Raw genomic sequence first — 24,407 nt, forward strand, 5'->3', positions numbered from 1 at the left:
GAGGGCCTTAAGGTTTATTATAGTTCTAAAGGAGCTGTCTGGCTTGCGGACCAGGAACAGAGGGGAGTAGAAACCCTTCTCCCATTCTTCCTCTGGAACCTCTGTTAGGACCTTCTTGCCGCATAGATCGTGAACCTCGGCCTCCAGGGCAGCTTGCTCTGATGTGGAAGATCTGAGAGGGGTGACTTTAAATCGATCTTGGGGAACCAAGGAGAATTCTAGTCGCAGTCCCGCAGCTATCACCCCCAGTATCCAGTTGCGATTGGAAATCAGCGACCAGGCTGGGTAGAAGGCAGCTAGTCTCCCTCCTACCGGGGCAACAAGTTATTGGGGCGGCTTTTTAGTGTCGCGAGCTGGACCTTCCTGGCTTCCCCCTCCTCCAGACATAAATCCTGTACCTTTCCTTCTTTTCTCATCCCATCTGCCCTGATCTCTGGACGACCTTCTACGGAAATATCCTTTCCTGGAAAAGGGTCGTCTATAAGAAGGGTTCGGAAGACTGGGGAATCTTTTTATCATCCCCAGCTTTTTCTAATAGTTCGTCCAGGACGGGGCCGAATAGATATTCCCCCTCACAAGGAATGGAGCAGAGTCGGGACCTGGCCTGAATATCTCCCGCCCTTCGCGCTGCATTAGACAGTCCTGCAGTTCTAGCCGCCATCCTTGCAGAGTCTGCTGAGGCATCGGCTAAAAATGCAGCGGCATTCTGGATGATCGGCAGATTTTTTCGAATGGAAGCTCTCGAGGTTCCGTCTTTTAGCTGGGAATCCAGTTGATCTAGCCAGACCATCATGGATCTGGCTGTGCATGTGGCAGCAATCGCTGGTCTTAGTGCGCCTGCTGACATCTCCCATGTTCCCTTTAGAAACAAATCTGATTTTTTTATCCAGCGGATCTTTCAAGGAGGCCATATCGTCAAAGGGTATGGAGGATTTTTTGGACACTTTGGCTACTGCCGCGTCCAACTTAGGGGCCTTATCCCATCTGCTTACTACTGGGTCATCAAAGGGGTACCTCCGCGTGAAGGCTGGTGGCATGTGCCCCTTTTTTCAGGCCTCTTTCATTCTCTATCAGGCTGTGGACTTTATCATTTAATGGAAAAGCCCTGCGTTTTCTGGGGTCTAGACCCCCGAACATTATGTCCTGTGCAGAGATCCGGTTTCGTGTCTGCAACCCCCATGGTGGACCTTACTGCTTTAACTAGTCTATCCATTTGGTCTAAGGGGGAAACAGAACCATCTAGAATCTTCATCCGAGGAAGACGAAGAGGAGGCCGGGGAGTCTGAGGAGTTATCGTCTTTCCTAGGGGCGACCGAGGACTCCAAGCCTGAGAAACTAGCTTCTCTTCTTCTAGAAGATTCCCCTTGAGATAGGGCCTTCATCTCTGTCCTGATTATCTCCGTCAGGCCTCTCTTCTGCTACCTGCATAAACGGGGGAGAGTGTAAGGGCCTGACAATCTAACCATGGACTCTCATTCCCTATCAACCCCTACCGTCTGTCGCACGCATGGCTGACATAACTTTTTAGGGTGGCCATCTGGTAAGGGGCAACTACAGAGGGCACATTCCCTGTGCTTCTGTTTTCCCGTAGCTTCCCTCCCCTGCGAAAAAACATAAGGGAACACTGCATCAGGGTACATTCACGGAGGTCTCTTACCCATGCATATGAGGCAGGTACCGGATCACGGAGGGAGGCAGGGGGATCCTTTAGCCTGGAGGAACTTCCGCAGCTCTGTCCACTCGTTCATCTGTTTCTTTTGCTGGCCACTCGTATGGTGTTTTGTTGAGGCCTGTTTCTGCGGGCGCTCCTGCGCCTCATCCTGCTCTGGTCTATGGGGGCTTCCGTTGTATCCATTGCTGGGCCTTCGGAAGCACCCCAGCAGCGTCCCCGCCTGCCATATATGGCCTCCTGGTGTCTGGGTCAGCAGGGTTCTGGCCGTGGCACCTCCCACCCGGGACCCTCCCGCGACCTCCAAGTGCCGCGCCCCGGCCCCCCCACCCGCCGACCCAGGACAGGCGCGCACCCGCGGCGCACACCAGAAGCCAGCCGGCACCCGACTTCCGGTTTCGGCGTTCCCGGCCCCGCCCCTTCCGCCGTGTCACCTCCACCGCTCACCAGAGAGCCTCCAGCCCCCCCGTGCGCCGCCGCATACTCGCCAACCCGGATAGGAAGAGGACCGGACCCCGGGGGAAACGCACCAGGAGGGGCCCGGGGCATACATACCTGGTGCTGGCACTCTGGAGGCGGTTGTCCACCGGACCCTATGCTCCACCTGCTCCATCCACTGCCGTGGCGACCTACCCGGCCCCACCGAGGCGCTTCCAGGGACCCCGTGCTGACCGAGGTAGATCCCCCTGCTACCTGGATCGGACAGCCGGCCTGGGAATATCCTTGACGACTCCATGACGGACGATCTGTAGGAAGTTCTGTCCTCTAGGAACAGGAAACCAACTGATACGTGGGAGAGGTGCCGCCCTTTTGTATCTGTAGGTTTCCTGTTCCTGAAGGGCGGATCCCCTCTCTCAGGTGGTGCTGTCATGGACAACCGAATAAATGTTATTTATTGATGTTTTTATGTGTTGTGTATCTGGATTAAAAGGAGAATCATTCAAAGTTTGGAAATCGCTAATCAATTTTACATTTGTCAAATTTGTTATTTTTTGTTATAAACAAAATATATCGACTTAAATTTACCATTATCCTAAAGTATATTGTGTCACGAAAAAACAATCTGAAAATCACTGGGGTTTGTTGAAGCGTTCCAGAGTTATTACTACATAAAGTGACACTGGTCAGATTTAAAAAATTTGGCTCCGTCACTAAGGGGTTAAAATAGATCAATGTATTTAAAAAAAAAAAAAACACATGAAGTCAGAGGGAAGGGTAGGGAAATTTGAATTTACGTATACAAGAAAAGTGGTTATATTAAATTAGTTTAGCATTCATATGAATTCGCTATCTTTTAGACAAAAAAAAAAAAAAATTCCAATCCATTTGACCTGACCCACAAATATTCAAGATCTCTTATTTTAACTTGTCAACAATGTTACCGTCCAAGCAGGAAATCATTTGCTTACACATCAGCAATTCTACCATTAACTAAAACGGATGACAGGAAGTCCAGCTATACCGGCTATCACTTTTGCTTCTGAGAAAATGCCAATTACAAAAGTGACACTTCACCACTGACTGCAGAGACGCCAATTAAACAAGTATGGCTACCCTTGTCAATCTTGTAACAACGGCTCAAACAAATGAACAGAAAATGTATAAACTTTGCAAGGTAACATCAATGTTATCATAAATAATGATATTGCAGCTCATCCCTGTTCAAGTGCATGGGACTAGCGATGTTCCATAGCTGTAAAACAAGGTAGTTAGACATGGTTATAAAATGTCGATGCCCGTTTTATATTAATACAGAATAAACATTCTTAAAATCAACACTTTATTTTACAAATAAAAACACATGAAGGTTTTAATTTTATTTTAAAACCAGTTTTATTTTGTATATTTAGAAATGTGTAATTTTAATAACTGCAAAGGAAAGAAATAATAATAATAAAAAAAATGAAATCAGCCACACGTGAAGACTAATAATTGATTAGGAGAATGCAGTGCTGTATCTTCTACTGAAACCGTGCGAATGTGCCGTAATAAATCGTCTATTAGTAAAAAAATACATTTTAGGGCACATTATATACAGCATCCTTTTCACAAATTGCAGCAGGGATACTTTAAAGATAAGAATCAAACGAGAATTCTGAGGATTTAGGCTCAGCATTTATAAAGATAGCAATTTTTGTGCATTTCGCTTCAAAATGTTTTTGTGGTGAGTACTGTAGAAATGCGCTTTATTGCTGCAGATGTTACAAAGTTCAAGGCTCAAAAAAGGTATGAGTACAAAGGTATCCTTAAGAAACGTTCAGGTTTTCTTTTTTTTTATACAAAAAGTAAAGCTTAAAAAAGTTAAATTTACAAACATAAACAGAAAAGAAAAAGGAAAAGAAAAAAAAAGGAAAAACAAAAACAAAAGTGGTATGCACGCATTTTATATACAGGTATTGTAACATCTTTGAGAATTTTTTTTTAAATGCATAGCAGAAACATACAACTTCCTTCAATATTTTCTGAGTCAACAGGAGTAAATTTAACCCCACTAGCTCAGCTCGTAGAAAAATTCATAATATTTCATATTTTCTTAGATCTTTCTTCATTATACAATATTCTAAATAAGCGCAAAAAAGCCATATGAACTTCATAGTACAGAGAACTAGGAGAGAAAAAAAAAAAAAAAAGACCGTAACATGAGGGTAAGGCATCCCTGCTAGTTAAATATGTGTAGTAAATGGTTAATTTACAGGTCCACTGAAGCACCAGAACCACTGTCAATTACATTAAACCCTATGCCGGGATTGATATACACACCTTTTTGATCGTTTTAATTTAAAGGGGAATAGAGACCATCAATTATATTGTGATATTGGATGTCACAAGTCACTTTATGTGCCTAACTTTTTCATTAAGTAGTAACATTCAAACCTGTGAGGTGCTGGAAAATACCTTACATTAGTGTGGGTGGCCGATCTCGACAGCAAGGTTATGAAGAGACAGATCTTCCTTCCCTAAACAAAGCAGTCTGTTCTGGTGCAAACATTTGTCGATCAAGACAAGATAAAAAAAAAATACATATATATATATAGAAGTGCTAGTTTGAGTGTTTAAACTGGAAAAACCAAAACAAGTAGTATTCATTAGTGTGTTCGGACGATAATTCTGGAAAATGACATTTTAGTGTTATCAGCATTGGTCCATTGGAGACAAACTAATGCGAGTAAAAGGCGTTTTGTTATAAAGACATGGAAGGTGCGACAGTGGCCTACCTCCAACATGCCAAATCTGAGGCCGAAACTTTGACCATGGCTTTAAAGTCTACTCCAAAAAAAATGCAAGTTCCGGCAAATTTCCAAGCACTATTGAGACCCATTGTAATTTAAAAGGTTAAATAATACTCAATAGGAGGTGTAAAGATAAATAGGTCCATAGTAGATTTTCGCATCATTTCTTATCTTTACACTGTAGGCCTAGAAGTGGTCTATCAATACAGATACGCAATTTGCTCCGACAAGATAGTTGGGGTCACCAGGAAGAGATTTGTTCTGCCAATGTTTGGGGTCACCTGTGGATGTATAGGGGAGAGACAGAGCAATGTTAGTTAAGGATGAAAACTTAACAGCATTTTTAACATACCAACAAAGCTAAAATAAAATTTAAAAAAGCCACATAGGTAGCTCAGTGATTTGTTTTTACACATGTACGGCTCTTTACATTCAGTTTTGTGTGTATCTTAATGCGGACTAAAAACACAGATCTTAGGCTGGTTTCACATTTGCGTTTTTTTTCGCGGTAATTTAGCGCTAAATAGCGCATGCGTTTTTTTTTCCTATACTTTGCATGGGATGCGCTTATGTGCGCATACACATGCGTTTGTACGCGTTTTACCGCGCATGCGTTTTTTAGCGGTATGCGCTCGGGCGCACAAAATGCAACTTGTTGCATTTTTTGTGCGTCCGATTTGCCTCAAAAAAACGCATGCGCGCGCAATGCGTTTTTTTTTACAGCAAGACACCCATTATAAGTCTATGGTGAGCATATGTGCGCATTGGCATGCTTATGTATGCGTTTTTTTGCACATGCGTTTTTTTTTTTTTACCATTAGTTTAGACAATGGAATTTAGGGGTTTGGGTAAAGTTAGGGTTAGTTAAGGGGGTTTAGGGTTAGGGTCAGGGTTAGGGTTAAGTATGGTTTGGTTAAGGGTTAGGGTCAGGGTTAAGTATGGTTTGGTTAAGGGTTAGGGTCAGGGTTAGGGTCAGGGTTAGGGTTAAGTATGGTTTGGTTAAGGGTTAGGGTCAGGGTTAGGGTTAAGGTTAAGTATGGTTTGGTTAAGGGTTAGGGTCAGGGTTAGGGTTAAGTATGGTTTGGTTAAGGGTTAGGGTCAGGGTTAGGGTCAGGGTTAGGGTTAAGTATGGTTTGGTTAAGGGTTAGGGTCAGTGTTAGGGTTAGGGTCAGGGTTAGGGTCAAGTATGGTTTGGTTAAGGGTTAGGGTCAGGGTTAGGGTTAAGTATGGTTTGGTTAAGGGTTAGGGTTAGGGTCAGGGTTAAGTATGGTTTGGTTAAGGGTTAGGGTCAGGGTCAGGGTTAGGTATGGTTTGGTTAAGGGTTAGGGTTAAGGTTAGTTAGGGTTTGGGTTAGGGTTAAGTATGGTTTGGTTAAGGGTTAGGGTCAGGGTTAAGTATGGTTTGGTTAAGGGTTAGGGTCAGGGTTAGGGTTAGTAAAGTCATGGTTTGGGTTAGTGTGAGGGGCCACCTAATGTTGGAAAAAAACGCAAACGCGGTAAAAACGCATACAAAAGCATAAAAACGCTGCGTTTTTTTTCATGCATGCTCATAAAAATGCTTGAAAAAAACGCAGCAGTTGTATGCTTTTGTATGCGTTTTTCAATGCTTTTTTTGCGGGAAAAACGCGCTGCAAAAAAAAAGCAAGTGTGAAACAGGCCTTAAGATAATTAAAACACGAAAATAAAAAAAATACACAAAAGTTATAGCAAATACCCAACACTGCCCTCCGCAGGTCATAAAGACTAGCAGTCTGACTCTGCAAGTCTTAAAAATACAGCAGTGTTGAGTTTATTTTGGAAGGAAACCACTAGTTAACATCTTAAAACCTTTATTGAAGTATTTTTGTGTCATTTGTTTTAGCACTAAAACAGTGACCATGTGGAAAAAATTGGAAATACAAAGTACAATCAAGTTTCAGTACACAATGCTTTCAGGAAATGAGCTGTATGGGCGCAATTCTGCTCACATCATCAGGAAACTCCGGAGAAGTCCCATTGTGAAATGCACGTGGCAGAAGAAAACCTGCAATCCAGCGCAGCACTTACACGCATTGCGACAGCCCCAATATTCCAGTCATCTACTGGTCAGTGCTTAATTAGCCCTGACCAAGTCATAACCTAGGTTCACAATCCTCACCCCACACTGGCAAGCCGAGGTATCCTCAAGATTGTGAGGACGCATGCACAATGACTCGTCAATATTCTTGAAGGGAATGGATCAGAAAATGATTTTTTCCCCCCATATCACAATCTTTTTTTTATTTAATAAAAATAAACTATTAGTCAAATCTGCTATAGTTACACTGGTCACTGGGCCACGTTAGACTACTAAAAATATATACAATGGACTGGTGCGCACCAAGTGCTGGGGTATTGAAGCTGCTGGTAGTGCAGCAGGCTCCGCGCGCTAACCAGTTGAGGTGAATAAGAAGTGATAACTGTATTCACTACTGCGCTACTAGAGGCAAACTAACCACAATAAAAATGGATACTAGATAAGATACAAGTGTACTGTATGTACATAGCGCAACAATGTATAGGTTGGTATAGCTCAAAAAAGTGGCTACAAGTACTTCCACCAGAAAAAGGTAACGTTTGCCCAAAATAAATGAAGTTCAGGGGGGTCAATTTCCAGAAGGTGTCACCCTCTGTTTAGCGGCAGGGGGAAATGTTTTAAGTACAATGTTCCTGATAAACTATAGCAACCAGTGACTGATGTAAGTGAGGTACTATTAGTCGTACAGATAACAATTTAGTGTTTGTGAATGAAGCAAAGTCATGTTCCAAAGGTAGGTCTGTAGCGGGACTGTCCTCCCATGTATGCCCCCCCTCTGATGCCTTTCAGACGTTTAAGACGGCGGCGCGCTCCGGACGGATGTGCTAATGCTGAACTGCGACAGGAGGGGGTGTTCATGTTGCCATTCTGGTGGAGGTTCTTGTAGCCAATTTGTTGAGCTACACCACCCTATGCATTTTCACTTTATAGTCTGCATATTGTGTCAATGCACAGAAGCTGCAGCGCTGACAGCTGCATGCAGATTTGCATGCTATAGAAGCGAGCAGGCTGCACAAAATGAGTGTCCCATAGTGGGACAAGGTGTAAAAGTAAGAACTAATTAAAAAAATTTAAAATTGTAAAAATATTTAAAAAAAAAAAAAAACAAACAAAACACAACAAGGCAAAAAACAATGCTTTATCATACCGCCGAACAAAAAGTGTAATAGCATGCAATCAAAAAGACTCGTATAAATAAACGTGGTACCGCTCAAAACCTCGTCCCACACAAAAAAAAGCCGCCATATAGCTCCATCACAAGAAAAATAAAAACGTTATAGCCATCAATAAAGTGATGCAAAAATAACTTATATAAAATAGTTTTTATTATATAAAGGCGCCAAAACATAAAAAAAAATTATATAAAAAATGAGGTATTGCTGTAATCGTACTAACCCGAAGAATAAAACTGCTTCATCAATTTTACCACACGCGGAACGAAAAAAGAAATTCATGAAACGCTGGTTTTTGCTCAATCTGCCTCCCAAAAATCGGAATAAAAAGCGATTAAAAAATGTCATGTTCCCGAAAATGGTACCAATAAAGACGTCAACTCGTCCCACAAAAAAACAAGACCTCACATGGCTCTGTGGGCCAACATATGGAAAAATTATAGCTCTCAAAATGTGGTGATCCAAAAAATATTTTTTGCAATAAAATGTGTCTTAGTGTGTGACAGCTGCCAAACATAAGAACCCGCTATAAATAGTAAATCCAACCCCCCCTTACCACTCCCATACCCTTAGGGAAAAATAATAAAATTAAAAAAATGTATTTATTTCCATTTTCTCATTAGGGTTAGTGTTAGGTTTGGGGCTAAAGTTAGGGTTGGGATTAGGGCTAGGGGTTTGTTAGGGTTATGGTTGGGACTAGGGTTAGGGGTGTGTTGGGGTTAGGGTTGGAGTTAGAATTGGGGGATTTCCACTGTTTAGGCACACCAGGGGACTCCAAACATGACATGGCGTCTGATCTCAATTCCAGCCAATTCAGCATTAAAAAGTCAAATGGCGTTCGAGCTCTGCCATGCGCCCAAACAGTGGTGTACCTGCATATATGGGGTATCGGCGTGCTCAGGAAAAATTGTACAATAACGTTTGGGGTTCTATTTCTCCTGTTACCCTTGGTAAATTAAAACAAATTGAATAGGAGGTAAATTTTTTGTGAAAAAAAGTTTGTTCTTTTTTTAACATTCCAAAACATGGATTTTTGTGAGTACTCACCGTAAAATCCTTTTCTCCGAGACGCTCATTGGGGGACACAGAGACTGTGGGGACACAGAGACTGTGGGTGTGTGCTTCTGCCGTCTGGAGGCTGACACTAAGTATACAAAAAAAGAGTTAGCTCCTCCTCCGCCGCATACACCCTCGCCCCCAGACCGGGCGTAACTCAGTTTAGTGCATAAGCAGTAGGAGAACGCGCCTTAAATTCAGGCAAGAAATTATACGTCTGGAAAAGGGACCACCCTGATCCTTACATAAGGATTTGTATAACTAAAAATAAGCAAAAGCCAACTGGCTAGTAGGGTGGGTGCTGTGTCCCCCAATGAGCGTCTCGGAGAAAAGGATTTTACGGTGAGTACTCACAAAAATCCATGTTTCTCCTTCGACTCATTGGGGGACACAGAGACTGTGGGACGTTCTAAAGCAGTCCCTGGGCGGGATCTTAGTTCACCCAATCCATGCTATTTTGCGCCCCTGATTAGAGGTGCGCAACTGCTGCCTGGAGAATCTTTCTTCCCAGGCTTGCATCCGAGGATGCCTGGGTATGTACGTTATGTTTGACAAACGTATGCAAGCTGGACCAGGTAGCTGCTTTGCACACCTGTTCCGCTGAAGCTTGGTGTCGCAGTGCCCATGAGGCACCCACTGCTCGAGCCGAGTGTGCCTTGATCCCTGCCGGAACCGGCGTGCCACTGATTTCATAAGATTCTTGGATCGTCAGGCGAACCCATCTGGCCAAAGTCGCTTTGGACGCAGCGAGCCCCTTCCGCCGCCCTTCTGGGATCACGAATAGAGAGTCTGTCTGGCGGAAAGGTGCTGTCCTTGTCACATACCTCCTAAGAGCTCTTACCAGATCCAAGGTGTGCAATGCCTTTTCTACCCTGTGCACCGGTGCCGGGCAAAATGAGGGTAAAACAATGTCTTCGTTGATATGGAATGCAGAGACAACCTTCGGCAAGAAGGGAGGAGCTGGCCTTAAAACTACCTTATCCTTATAAAAAGTCAGGAACGGCGGCTTACAAGATAAAGCCGCCAATTCCGAAACCCGCCTAATAGACGTAATAGCTACCAGAAAAATGACCTTCCTGGACAGGTAAGGTAAGGAGACTTCTTGTAACGGTTCGAAAGGAGGCTCCTGAAGGGCCCTGAGCACCAAGTTCAGGTCCCATGATTCCGTCGGCGCCTTATAGGGGGGGTACTAAATGTGCGACCCCCTGCATAAACGTCCTAACCTGCCAGACCGAAGCGACCTTTCGTTGGAAAAGCACCGACAGGGCCGAGATTTGCGTTCTGAGCGAACTCGGAGCCAATCCTGCGTCCAGCCCTGCCTGCAGAAAAGCCAGTACGTTGGGGATCGAAAAAACCAGAGGAGCCACTCCGCGATCCCTACACCAACGGAAAAAAACTTCCCAAGTCCGATGATATACTCTCGCCGAGGAAGGCTTTCGGGCACTCACCATCGTGGCCACCACATCGCGCCTGAATCCTGCCTGTGTTAACAGCCAAGATTCAATGGCCACGCCGTCAAACACAGGGCCCCTAAGTTCGGATGGTAGATCGGCCCCTGGGACAGCAAGTCCGGCCGATCTGGGAGACGCCAGGGTACGTCCACCACTAGCTGAACCAGATCTGCATACCAGGCCCGCCGAGGCCAGTCTGGGGCCAGCAAAATTGCTGGAACCTTCTCTCTCCTTAACTTTCTGATGACTCTTGGAAGCAGAGGTAGCGGGGGGAACAAGTACGAGAGACGAAACTGGCTGCGATTGCCTGCGGGTCGAGGGATCGAGCGACGAACCCTTGTACTTTGGCGTTCTCTCTGGATGCCATAAGGTCCACGTCTGGTGTCCCCCACCGTTGGCAGATCTGTTGAAAAACCTCGGGGTGCAGGGACCATTCCCCTGCCGCGACCCCCTGTCGGCTGAGAAAATCTGCCGCCCAGTTTTCGACTCCCGGAATGTGCACCGCTGAAATTACCACGTGGTTCTTCTCGGCCCAACGCAGTACCAGCCCAACCTCGCGCATGGCTGCTTGGCTGCACGTGCCCCCTTGATGGTTTACATACGCTACTGCTGTAGCATTGTCCGACTGAATGCGCACCGGCCGGTGTCTCAGCAAACACTGAAACTGTTGCAGGGCCAATCGTATTGCCCGTATCTCCAGAATGTTGATCGGGAGAATTACCTCCTGAATGGACCACCGCCCCTGGGCTGTGTGACTCTGGAAAACTGCTCCCCAACCCTGCAGGCTTGCATCGGTCGTCACCACCAACCACTGTTCCGGGGGAAAGGGTTTCCCCTGGACCAGAGACGAGTCGCGAGTCCACCATCGGAGTGATCGTCGGACCAGCGGAGACAAATTGCACCGATGACTGAGGGATAGCAGCCTTCGGTCCCATGCTGACAAGAGCGCATGCTGAAGCGGACGGAGATGGAACTGGGCAAACGGGATTGCCTCCATCGCCGCCACCATTCTGCCCAACACACTCTCATGCCGTACCGGATGGATCTGGAGCCCGGCTGTAGAAGGTTCCGTACCCCCTGTTTGATCCTTCGCGCCTTGTCCTGAGGGAGGATCACCAGCCCCTGGGAGGTGTTGAAAACCATGCCTAGGAACACGATTCTCTGGGCTGGAACCAAGGACGACTTGTTCCGATTGATCAACCAGCCTAGACGGGCCAGGGTATCCAGCGTGATACTGACATTCTCCTGGCACGCCTGAAACGACGGCCCCTTTACCAAAAGGTCGTCCAGGTAAGGTAGTACCGTTATGCCCCGAGCATGCAGGATGGCCATAACCACCGCCATTATCTTCGTAAAGACTCTGGGGGCAGTGGCCAGACCGAAGGGCAGAGCAACAAATTGAAAATGTCGCCCTCCGATCGCAAAAGGCTGGAACCTCTGGTGTGGAGGAAAAATCGGAATGTGCAGATATGCATCCTGCACATCGATCGAGGCCAGGAACTCCCCTGGATCCATGGCTGCAATGACCGAACGGAGGGATTCCATCCGGAACCGCCTGACTCTGATGAATTTGTTCAGGATTTTTAGATCCAGTACTGGCCTTACTGTCCCGTCTTTTTTGGGGACCGAAAACAGGTTGGAGTAAAAACCTTGTGTCTCTTCGCTTTTCGGCACTGGGACAATGACCCCGTTGCGCTGTAGCGTCATTATGGCCTGTAACAAACCCTCCGCCTGCGATTCTGTTCCGGAAAGCCGGGAACGGAAGAATCGCCGTGGCGGGAGTCCAACAAACTCTATCTTGTACCCGGACAATATCAATTCTGCCACCCAAGCGTCGCGTGCCACTGCGACCCAAACGTGGCTGAACCTTAGTAGGCGTCCGCCCACTCTGTCGTCCGTAGGTACGAAGCGCCTCGAGTCATTTTGCTGGAGGCTTTTGGGATCTGGCCCCCCTCGTTCTGGGCAAACGGCCTCGGCCTCTACCCAGCGGATTGGCTCTGTAAGAGGTTTGCCTTTCCCTAATCTGACCATCATTTGCGGAGGTGGATGCTCTGGCCGAAGTCCCCCTCCAGGGGTTACGAAAGGGCCGAAAACGCCTCTGTGTCTGCCTGAATGCTGGCCTAGTCCTCTGCTGCGGGAGGAAACTACTCCTCCCCCCTGTGGCTTCTGAGATAAGCTTATCAAGCTTCTCACCGAACAACCGATTGCACTGAAAAGGCAATGAGGTCAAGGATTTTTTAGAGATAGAATCCGCTTTCCACAATCTCAGCCATAATGCTCACCTAACGGCGATCGCATTTGCTGCTGCCACAGCAGAACACTCGGCCGCGTCCAGAGAGGCGCTGACGAGAAAATCACTTGCCCTTGAAATCTGATTTGTCACCTCCAAGACCTCCACAGGCAGATCTCTGTCTTGGAGGGCCTTATGCAGAGCGTCCGCCCATGAAACCATGGCCTTAGCCACCCAAGTAGCCGCAAAGGAGGGGGCCAGGGCCGACCCCGCTGCCTCATACACCGAGCGGGCAAGCCCCTCTATAAGGCGATCAGTTGGGTCCTTGATAGAAGAACCGCTGGGTATCGACAATAGCGATCTTGATGCTAAACGTGATATCGGTGGGTCCACTACTGGCGACTCCACCCATCCTTTATGGAGTTCAGGAGGAAACGGATCCTTTGCTTGCAGCGCTTTTTGCATTGCAAAACGCTTATCCGGGTGTTCCCTATGTTTCTGGACTAGCTCCTCGAACTCCGGATGCGTGGCAAACCTTCTATGCGGTCGCCTGGTCTTCTTGAAGGAGACCTTGTGACCTGAGGCCGTGGACACATCGTCCTCGATCTCTAATGTCTGGTTGACTGCCTCAATGAGGCTGTCCACCGAGTCTTGGTATCCTAGGCTTTCTGGATTCCAGGCCTCCTCCTCCTCCTCGCCCTCATCCTGCTCGCTTCCTGAGCTCGGCGACGGGGAACGAGATGCCCTAATACCCGCCGCCGAAGCCCCGGAGGGCCCGGCCGACGGGGAACGAGCTCTCTTGCCATGAGCTTGTCTGGTGCTGGAGCGGCCTCTAACGGTCGGAGGGTCCTGAGACGTGGACGAGCTGTCTTCCGCTGGCAGACCACCATCCTTGTCCCTGCCCGGGCCTCGAAGAGACTCAATTGCCCTTGTAAGGGACATCATAGAGTGTGATAAAGACACCGCCCATTCTGGGGGGTCCTGACCTCTGGGCTCTGCAACAATGGGGGGCTCCTGGGCTCGCTCCGACTCGCAGGCTTCACAAAATTTACCCGGCTGCGCCTTAGGCAGCCTGACCCCACAGGAAACGCAAACAGCGTATAGGAAAGAGTGACCTTTCCCTTTGCCAGACATATTGCAAGGTAGGGTAGGAGGAGGAGGATAACCCCTTCCTTGACTACTAGTGCGGTACTCGAAACGGGGTTGCACTCACCCACCGGTAATGTCCCACCTTGCGTCTCTTCCACGGGGCGTGCGGCGTTACTCGCCGGGGCACTTGCGGCGCACTCCGGGAGATAGGCGGCGGCTTCCGGCCGCACTTCGGCGAGGAAATGCGAGGAGGGGGAGGGGGGCGGGAGCTCCCCGGTAACTGTGCGCGCCCGCCGCTCTCCTCCCCCGGAAGTTAGTGGGCGGGGCTTCCGGCTACCCCGGAAGTCGGCGGGTGGGCGCGCGGAACCTCGGACCTCCCCATACAGCGGGGCCCGCGGCCGCCGACGGGGCTCTGGCCGCACTCCGCGCCCATCAACAAAGGTGAGCCGGGCCGCCGTGGGGGCTCTCTTGTGGTGCTCTCAACCCCATCCCTGGGCAGGGAAGGGGAGGCTACTGCACCGGGACGCTTCGATCCCTTGGCTCACCTGCGCCTCCAACTCCACCCCTGGTCTCACTACCTAGGGGTGGTAGGGGCATTAATGAATTCCCACGTTGCAGGAGAGGAACAACGTGGAGGATCACTCACACGTGCTCGCCCGTTGGGGTTCATGGGGAAACCGAATCCTCTTATCAGGATGCGTTGCCGCCTCTTTAAAAAATAACAAAGAAAAATGGTTGTCTGGGGAAAAGTCCCAGATGTGTCCCTCGGTGCGGGAGAGGAAACACGTGGAGGGCTACTCACACGTGGTCGCCCGTTGATGATTTGGGGAGATCGGACCCTCTCTATAGGATCCGTCGCCCCTATCTTATCTTCATAGAAAGGGAAAAAAAAAAAAAAAAAAAAACTAGTCTGGAGCTCCAGACTGCGTGTGCCTCCATCAGACACTAAGCAAAAAACTGAGTTACGCCCGGTCTGGGGGCAAGGGGGTATGCGGCGGAGGAGGAGCCAACTCTTTTTTTGTATACTTAGTGTCAGCCTCCAGACGGCAGAAGCACACACCCACAGTCTCTGTGTCCCCCAATGAGTCGAATGAGAAAATTCCTGTGAAGCACCTGAAGGGTTAATAAACTTCTTGAATGTGGTTTTGAGCACCTTGAGGGGTGCAGTTTTTAGAATGGTGTCGCTTCTGTGTATTTTCTATCATATAGACCCGTCAAAGTGACTTCAAATGTGAGGTGGTCCCTAAAAAAAGTGGTTTTGTAAATTTTGCTGTAAAAATGAGAAATCGCTGGTCAACTTTTAACCCTTATAACTTCCCAACAAACAAGTTTTGGTTCCAAAATTGTGCTGATGTAAAGTAGACATGTGGGAAATGTTACTTATTAAGTATTTTGCGTGAAATATCTCTGATTTAAGGGCTTGAAAATTCAAAGTTGAAAAATTGCGAAATTTTCATTTTTCACAAATAAATGCAAATCATTTCAAAGAAATTTTACCCCTATCATGCAGTACAATATGTCACGCGAAAACAATGTCAGAATCACCAGGAACCATGGAAGTGTTCCAGAGTTATTATCTTATAAAGGGACAGTGGTCAGAATTGTAAAAATTGGCCTGGTCATTAACATGCAAACCACTCTTGGGGGTAATGGGGTTAATAGGGAATTTGGGAAAAGGAATACATTTTCATCCACGTCTTCAAAGAGCCATAACTTAATTTTTCCATCCCCATAGCCGTATGAGGCCTTGATTTTTGTGGGACGACGTGTATTAGTGAGTAAGGCTGGTTTCACACTAGCGTTTGATCGCACAGCACATCGTGCGCTATCGGGCGCACGCGCAATGTTCCCCTATCTTTAACATGGTGATGGCAGGGTCTTGCGAATGTACGTGCTCATCAGCGTTTAGCGTGCGCTGCGCATTTTACAGGTGTGCGCCCAGACGCGCCGAACTCTACATGTTGCATTTTTTGTTCCGCCTACATACTTAAAAAAAAAAAGAAGGTGTCTTCAGGGTCAGACAATTACTCTACAGACAGCCTTGCAGAGAGCAGACAAAAGCCCAGAAGAGCCTTCCAAGTGTGGATTCAAGCTTCAGGAGCCAAAATGTGAGTATTCTTCAACATAATGTCTGTGTCCTGTACAATTTTATAATGTACTAATGCTTATTTGGTTTTCATTTCAGCATATCTTCTTCTGGATCGGTCTATTCGCCATCTCGGCAAAAACTGGCCCAAGCTGATCGTGAGGTGAGAATCTTGCTGCCTTTGGGTAAGTATAGCTGCCTCTTTGTGTTTTAATTTTTTCTTTCTTTACAGACATCGGACACGGGCAGTGAAGATGGAGAGCGGGAGCGGTCTGAGCGGGAGCAGCGTAGTCAAGTCGTGGCGAGGAGACGCAATGTGAGTATATAATGTGGGTTTTTTTTCTGTCTTTATTATCTTTTATCTTGCTTCTTCTCTGTTTCTTTTTCTATCTTTTTCATTCTCCAAAATTACAAACATTCTAATATATTTCTTTTTTTCTAGGTTCCACAACGGGATGACGAAGACGTCTACATCGACAACGAGCACCTGATCCGCCTCGTTGAGGAGCGTATCCCGTTATGGGACAGCCGTGACCAGCAGTACAAAGACACAGTGGTGACCGGGCAGCTCTGGAACGAGGTGGCTGGGACAGTGCCTCTGCAGCTTCCAAAAGGGCGTTCAGTAAGTATAAAGATGGTCTGTGATACTGCATTGATTTATGATCCTGATGGTGCTGGTGTTTTTTGGGCAAGATATATTCTTGCATTAAAAACACCAATGCCATGTGGCACACTGTGATTGATTTTGGTCTTCAACTGCTGCATTGATTTTTGGTCCTGATGGTGCTGGTGCTTTTTTGGCAAGATATATTGTAGTGAAAAGTTCAATCTGTTGTGTGTGCTGATAACCAAGTTGCCTTAAGGCTATGTGCCCACGTTGCGTTTTAAAACGCACACTGAAAACCGGACTCCTTCCCAGAAATCGCGCGTTTTTTTCCGCGCGATTTCACAGCGATTCTGTTCGCGATTTTGCCACGATTTTCTCAAGCACTTTCCAAGCGATTTGAAGCATCGCTTGGAAAGTGATTGACAGGTTGGTCACACTCGTCAAACATAGTGTTTGACAAGTGTGACCAGCTTTTTACTATTGAGGCCGCCTATGCGGCCTCAATAGTAAAAGATAGAATGTGAAAAATGCTATAAAAAAAAAAAAAAAAAAAAGAAAAAAAATCGGGGTATATTTACCTTCCGACGTCCCGCGCTGCCATCCCGGGCATCAGTGTTCCCAGTAATGCCTTGCGAGACCTGTGATGACGTTGGTCTCGCGTTCCTATAGCGATCTCACAAGATCACAGGACCTTGCCGCAAGGCATTACTGGGAAAGCTTAGGCCGGGAATGCAGAGCGGGACGTCAGAAGGTAAATATACCCCGATTTTTTATTTTTAATTCTTTTTTTTACAGGGGTATGGTACCCAGGGCCTGAGGACAGTCTCCTCTCCTTCACACCGTGAGTACCAACCGCACATGAGACGCTTAACTTCCCGCATGGTGGGCATAGCCACATGCGGGAAGTAAGTGGTTCTCATGCATTCCTATGGGTCCGGAATCACGGCATTTCTTTTGCGATTCCGCACAAAAGAATGAGCATGCTGCGTTTTTTTCCACGATGCGGTTCCGCCGCGGAAAAAAGCGCAGCATTAGCACAGCATGTGCGGAATGCCATAGGAATGCATGGGGGCGTTCTGTACACGATTTTTAAACGTTTCCACGCCGAAAATCGCGACAAAAACGCTTAAAAATCGCATCGTGGGCACACAGCCTAAGTGCATTTTATAATTCCCCCCCACAACAGTGAACAAAATACGCACACGTTGGCGCTTGAAGGACCGCTTCAACACTGATGTTCGTGCTGAGGGACAGGTTCGGAGTGGTTCAGCGGCAAGGCGCAGTAGAAAGTACCGCTACTATCGAGAGTTGGCTTTCCTGAGACCAGTCCTTGCCAGCAGAGCGTAAGTATTTTTTTTTTTTTATTATTACTATGTGCTTTTCAATTCAACAGGTGATGCTTCTTGTAAATATATGATACTAATGTTTTTCCCTTTCTTTCCACAGCACTTGGAGCAGCACCCTGCAACCTGACCTTGTCCCGGGAGCAGTTCTTCATCGATCGACCTCGGACCCGTCCCAGCCATCAGACAGCCAGGAAGCATCTTGCAGGTCAGCAACACAGACAGCTGGTGACCAGGAAGCTGGTCCATCAGGTGTTCCCGTCCCAGGTCTCTGTCACTGGTTATGCGGGCACTACCCGCCAGTGGCAGAGGACCTCGGACAGGGCTGTCACGCCCGAGTTCATGCACTTGAGTGAGGCCTTTCAGGCCAGCCTCAAGGCGCTGTCCGCCAGAACGGAAAGCGGTTTTTCCCTGATGGAACGTGGTTTTAACCACATGGAACACCGCTTCCACTCTGTTGACCAGCGCCTTGACCATCTGGAGGCCAACCTCAACAGACCGGCGCACCATTTTTTCAGTAAAATTGAACTGGGCATGGCGGAACACCTTAGTCCTGAGCAACAGCTGAGTGTGTTACAGGCCTGCAACACTGCTTTCTTGCAGGCTATGCAGCAGAATCGGTATGTTCAGAAGTCAGTGGTGTCATTTCCAACAGTTCCACCGCTGACTCGCTTTACCACACTACCGAATTCTGCTGCATACCACTGCATGGCCACCTACATTCCCAGCGGACACCACCCCAAGTCTGAGTGCTGCTGGACACTCCTTCGCCACCACCACTATGTCAAGCGTTGCTCCTGTATGGAGCACCACCAGCTTGGAGCCAAACCACCACAGAACCTGCTTGGGTCACTGGCACCAGCAGCGCTCCTCAGCAACAGAGCACCGGCAGCGCTCATCAGCAACAGAGCACCGGCAGCGCTCATCAGCAACAGAGCACCGGCAGCGCTCATCAGCAACAGAGCACCGGCAGCACTCCGCATCAAAGGAGCACTACCACCACTCCTCATCGAAAGATAACCACCACCATTCTCCTCCTCGGAGTCCCCAAAGAACTTTGGCTGAGATCCCTGACAGGCAGCCTCATGCTCGGAGCACCGACCCAACTTTCTCCCCTTCTAGGAGCACCGCCACTTCCAGCAGCACCGCCACCGCAGAGCAGCAAAGTGGGGATCCGCATTCCCTTTTTTACAGTCCACCGTCACCAGGCGGTCAACAAAAGTAAGGCGTTCACAGGCTGCCAGTCGGTCCGGGCAGGATATTCCTGCGTCAAAGAAAAAAAAAAAAAAAAAAACTTTGTTCGTCCATCCACCTTCTCCTCCTAATGTCTCTCAACATACCTTCTTGTCCATTCCAGAGCTCCCTTCCCCAAGTACTTTCATCGCCCCTTCTCCTAGAACCCCTTTCTCAACCTCCAGTCGTTCCTCGTCTCTCCACACACCCAAAGTATCCCAAACTTCCCCCAAACTTCATTCCTAATAAAAAATGTATTTTTTTTTTGTTACAAAATAAATGTAAGCTTGTGCTTTCACAAAATCTGGATTGGTTACTGTGTCTGTCGCCAACTACACACACTGCGCTGTACACTTAGCGTTTCTGCCACCAGATATCTCTATTACTGACATGTTTCTTGTGTCAGTCTTGGAGATGTGTTGTCAACGCAACAAATCTACATGACTTTTTTTCACAGCAATCTCTACATTCTTGTAATATTGCACGGTTCCCCAACTCCAGTCCTCATGGGCCAGCAACAGATCATGTTGTACGGAATCCTCTTTTTATTTCATTACAACATGATCTGTTGGTGGACCTTGAGGACTGAAGTTGGGGAACCTTGCTGTATCCAGTCTGTGCAATATTACACGAATGTAGAGAGTTACCTACTCAGGAGTATTAGTGAATTCATGATGCACAAAACACAGCATCATAAATTCACTGATACATCTGGCTACTTGCTAATGGTATTGGGAGTGTAAAAACAGAGAATGCACTCAGTACAGGTATCAAAACAGTTTTTTTTATTAACATACCAACAACAAGCAATACATTTTTTTGACAACATTTGCTCTTGCCATTCCACCAGTCCTACATCTGAGATGAAGTAGGCCGCAAATTGGTCCCTCATTTGGCCAACTTCAACGGATGACCTGAGAGTGTGCTGTGTAAATTCTGGCAAAGGATTAGGAGCAACATCAAGATCAAAGTTCAGTTGCTCTCGAGAAATTACAAAATTATGTAGAACAACACAGGCCTTGACCACCTCATCCACTGATTCCAGTTTAAGATTAATAGCTGTGCCAAGAATGCGCCATCTCGATACAAGTATACCAAAAGCACACTACTGTTCTCCTGGCCCTGGTCAGCCTGTAATTAAAAATTCTTTTTTGTAGGCCCAAGTCCCGGCTGGAGTAGGGTTTGAGGAGGTTTTGGCACATCTGGAACGCTTCATCACCAACCATTACAAATGGCTGTGGCGGACCTTCGGTGTTGGGAAGAGGACGTGGCATGGGGAAATCGAAGTTGTTGCCATACAACCTCCGGCCCATGTCCGATGTCTTAAAAGCCTGGGAGTCATTCCCACGGCCAAATGCCCCAATATCTACTGCAATAAACTTACAGTCTGCATCCACAATGGCCATCAGTACAGTAGAAAAGTACTTTTTGTAGTTATAGAACTCAGAGCCTGTTCTTTTGGGCTTGATAATCAGTTTTTGTTTACCATCCACCGCTCCCAAACAGTTTGGGAAATTGCATACAGTCCAGAATCTGTCGGCGATTTACAACCACTTTGCTGCAGTGGGCATGGGCATGAATTCGGGACAAAGAACGTTCCAGAGAGCCCGGCAGGTGTCCGCTACAATTCCAGACAACGTGGAGATTCCAATCCGGTACTGGAAGTGCAGTGACGAGAGGGTCTCTCCAGTAGCAAGGAATCTGTAACACAAAGAAAACAATAATTAATATTTGTGTATACGTTATTTTATTTTTTACACACTTTTATAAAAAAAAAAAAAAAAAACCTGCAGCCTTTGGTTCAATACATGCCATGAAAAAATTACCGCAGCTCTTATTAGTTCATGACATGGCAGAACTTTCTGCAAGATTTGGAAGAGTACATGTTCACAACCAAGAAAAATCAGCAGCCATTGGTTTATGAAAACTACGTACCTTAATGTGACCAGGAGCCGTTCCTCAGGAGTAATCGCACGCTGGAGCTGCGTGCCCTGTCTCCGGATGACTTCTTTTACCCAACCAAGGAAATAGTGAAAGGTTTCTTTGGTCATCCGGGTATAAATCCGTAAATTTCTCCGGGTTTGCCTGGAGCTCACTGTAGAGGGTGTGGTACGCTCCACGGCTCTCCCGGAGTTCAATAATGGGATGTATCCACATACGCCGCTGCTGCCGTCTTCGCTGCCTCTCTCTCCCTCTGTTCATGGCAAGCAACGGCATAAGCCTGAGCCATCCTCATGTCCAGATCCAAGTCAAAGTAAAAGCGCTTCCAGCGCAGATCCATGTTTCTCAAGTCAAATGCAAGCAAATGTGAAGAATTCAGCTGTAAAAAGGGGCTATATAAAGAATTTCCATAAGACACGCCCACTGCTTTCCCTTTGCTTGAGTGTGTTGCAAGAATTTTCCAAGGATTTTTTCTCTAGTTTATTGCGCATAAAAAATGCAAACACATGAAAAACGCTTACAAGCATAAAAACGCTGCAATTTGTCATTATGCGCACAATAATGCTACAAAAAAACGCAGCGTTTACAAGCGTTTGTATGCGCTTTTCACATGCATTTCATGTGCGCTCCTAACGCAGCGCAAAAAAACGCTAGTGTGAAACTAGCCTAACACCATTATTTTATCATGCCATGGGAAGTGGGAATAAAATTCCAGCTGCCTTCACACTGCAAAAAAAAAAAAAAAACACACTTGCTTTATTTTTTTTTTTTTAACAAGTTCACTATATGGTAAAATACACCTGACAATGAGTCGCTAGATCAATATGAGCATGCAGATACCAAACATGCATAGTTTTTGTTTTTAAACTTAAAAGGGATGAAAAAAAAAAATCTGGAAAATTGTAAGACAAAAAAAAAACTATTTGATTTTGACGCCATTTTACGAGACCCGTAACATTCATTTTTCGGGATCTAGGGTTTTGTGATGGCTAATTTTTACGCCATGAGCTGACATTTTTAATGATACAATTTTTGGTTAGATACAATGTTTTGATCAACATTGCAATGTTGCAGCGGTTAAAAAAAATTATGGTGTTTTGATTCCGTTACGCTATTTACCAATCAGATTAATTTACTTTATATTTTGATAGATTGGAGTTTCACGAACTCTGCGATACCAAATGAAGACTTAATTTTTGTTTTATTTTTGTGGGGCAAAAAGGGGAGGGATGACTTGAACTTGTATTTATTTTTATTTTTAAAAATCTTCACTTTTCACCGAATTTACTCGTCCCCTTAGGGGACTTAAATCTGCGATCATATGATCGCTTGTGTTGTACATATGCATCAACACTGCTATCTATAGAGAAAATCACTAACGATGTATTTCAAATGTTTGTAATGACAGGCATAGGAGTCTACAGCAGACCCCTACCTGTCATGGCAACCCATTGGCGCCCTGGGATCATGTCATAGGCACGCAAATGAGCAGGTGGAATGATTGCTGATGAGTGCAAAGAGATTGACCACAGCATTTAGCAGGTCAACAGTCGCATGGGAGGGTCGTTCCAACTACGGCTGTTAGAGGCATATGATGGCTGATTAAAATCAGCCTCATGTGCGGGAAAAGATGCAGGTTCAGCGTGCGAACCCGCAAAGGCAGGGACGTGACTTGACATACATGTAAAAAGTCCTGAAGCGGTTAATTAACCTTGGCATTTCAGCACATTGGCTATATTAAAAAAATATGAAGTCTTATTTTTAGTAATTAAATTTAAGATGGTTGGTAATTACTGCAGAAAACTTGCATCTAGAACTACTCCAACTTACTAAGGGTTTTTCATGACAGACCACAAGCAATCTTACACCTGTAAGAATTCCAATTTTATATGGCATCATAAATTATGCATCTTTAACCCTTTCTCGACATGTTCCCGCAAACCACCGTGTATATGTGCGGCGCTGTGATCGCACGGGCTCTCGCTGAGCACCACTGCAATCGAGTGCGGGTGTCAGCTCTATGCAAGAGCTGAAAGCCTGCAGTGACGCACACGATTGGTGCTAGAATCGACTGCAGATTTGTAACTCCTGTGATGCCGCTGCCAATAGTGACAGTCACATTGCCCCCTCTGTGCTCCCATGGGCAAAACGCAATGTGATCGAGTTATGCCGATGGTCTCCATGATGACCCAAGGGCCACAAGATGGCTGTGGGGTAACCCAAGGATGGTGGCCTGTCGGCTCATGCCGAGAGCACGAGCTGGCACACCTCATGCTGAGAGCACAAGCTGGCACACCTCCTCCCTGCATGTCAGGAGTAATAGATCAGCGATTTCTCAGTATAAAGTTGATGTCCCATGCTGGAACAATGTATAAAAAAAAAAAAAAAAGTTAAGAAAAATTGTAAATTAAAAAAATAAATAAATAAATAAATCACAAAATAGAGCACAAAGAAAAATATTAAACCAATACATTTATGTAAAACAAAAAATACACATTTAATGCATGAGTGGAACGACCTGACCTATAAAACTGTTCGACTAGTTAAACTCTTCAGTGAACACCGCTAAATTAAAAAAGGCAAAAACCTATGCTTTATCATACCGCCGAACAAAAAGTGGAATAAAACTAAATCAGAAACACCAAGCTAAATTAAAATAGCACCTCTGAAAAAGTCATCTTGTCGCTAAAAAAAGACAAGCTGCCATACAGCTCAGTCAATGCAAAAAATAACAGTTATAGCTCTCAGAATAAAGTGATGCAAAAATAATTCTTTTATTCTATAAAACAGTTTGTGTAAAATCACCAACACAAACTATATAAAATGTTGTTTCACTGTAATCGTACTGTCCCGAAGAATAAAGCTGCCTTATCAATTTTACCACACGTGGAACGACATAAATAATTCATGAATTGCTGGGTTTTGCTCATTCTGCCTCCCAAAAATCAGAATAGAAAGCGATCAAAAAATATTATGCGCCCAAAACTGGTACCAATAAAAAACAGTCACCTCGTCCTGCAAAAAAAGCAAACCCTCACATGACCATGTCAGCCAAAACATGGAAAAATTATTTAATTAGCTAGTTTTTGCAATAAAACATGGATATTTGTGATAAACTCACCGTAAAATCCTTTTCTCCGAGACGCTCATTGGGGGACACAGGTACTGTGGGTGTACGCTACTGCTGCCTGGAGGCTGACACTAAGTGAACAAAAGAGGTTAGCTCCTCCGCCATATACACCCTC

The 24,407-nt window shown here is 46.2% G+C and overlaps 1 protein-coding gene across 11 annotated transcripts in view; it reads right to left on the reverse strand.

The window, feature by feature from the left end:
* Nucleotides 1-3,477: 3,477 nt before the first annotated feature.
* TJP1 (tight junction protein 1) overlaps nucleotides 3,478-24,407 on the reverse strand; it is a 613,045-nt gene continuing 592,115 nt past the window's right edge. For all 11 annotated transcript variants that reach the window (XM_073586922.1, XM_073586925.1, XM_073586923.1 and 8 more), the window contains one exon: nucleotides 3,478-5,180. In XM_073586922.1, coding sequence (XP_073443023.1) covers nucleotides 5,086-5,180 — 95 coding nt within the window. In that variant the 3' untranslated portion in view covers nucleotides 3,478-5,085. The remainder of the gene's footprint in view (nucleotides 5,181-24,407) is intronic.

The sequence above is a fragment of the Dendrobates tinctorius genome, unplaced genomic scaffold (genome assembly GCF_039654945.1).
Source record: "Dendrobates tinctorius isolate UK_male_01 unplaced genomic scaffold, ASM3965494v1 ptg000097l, whole genome shotgun sequence".
In the NCBI taxonomy this organism is placed as follows: domain Eukaryota; kingdom Metazoa; phylum Chordata; class Amphibia; order Anura; family Dendrobatidae; genus Dendrobates; species Dendrobates tinctorius.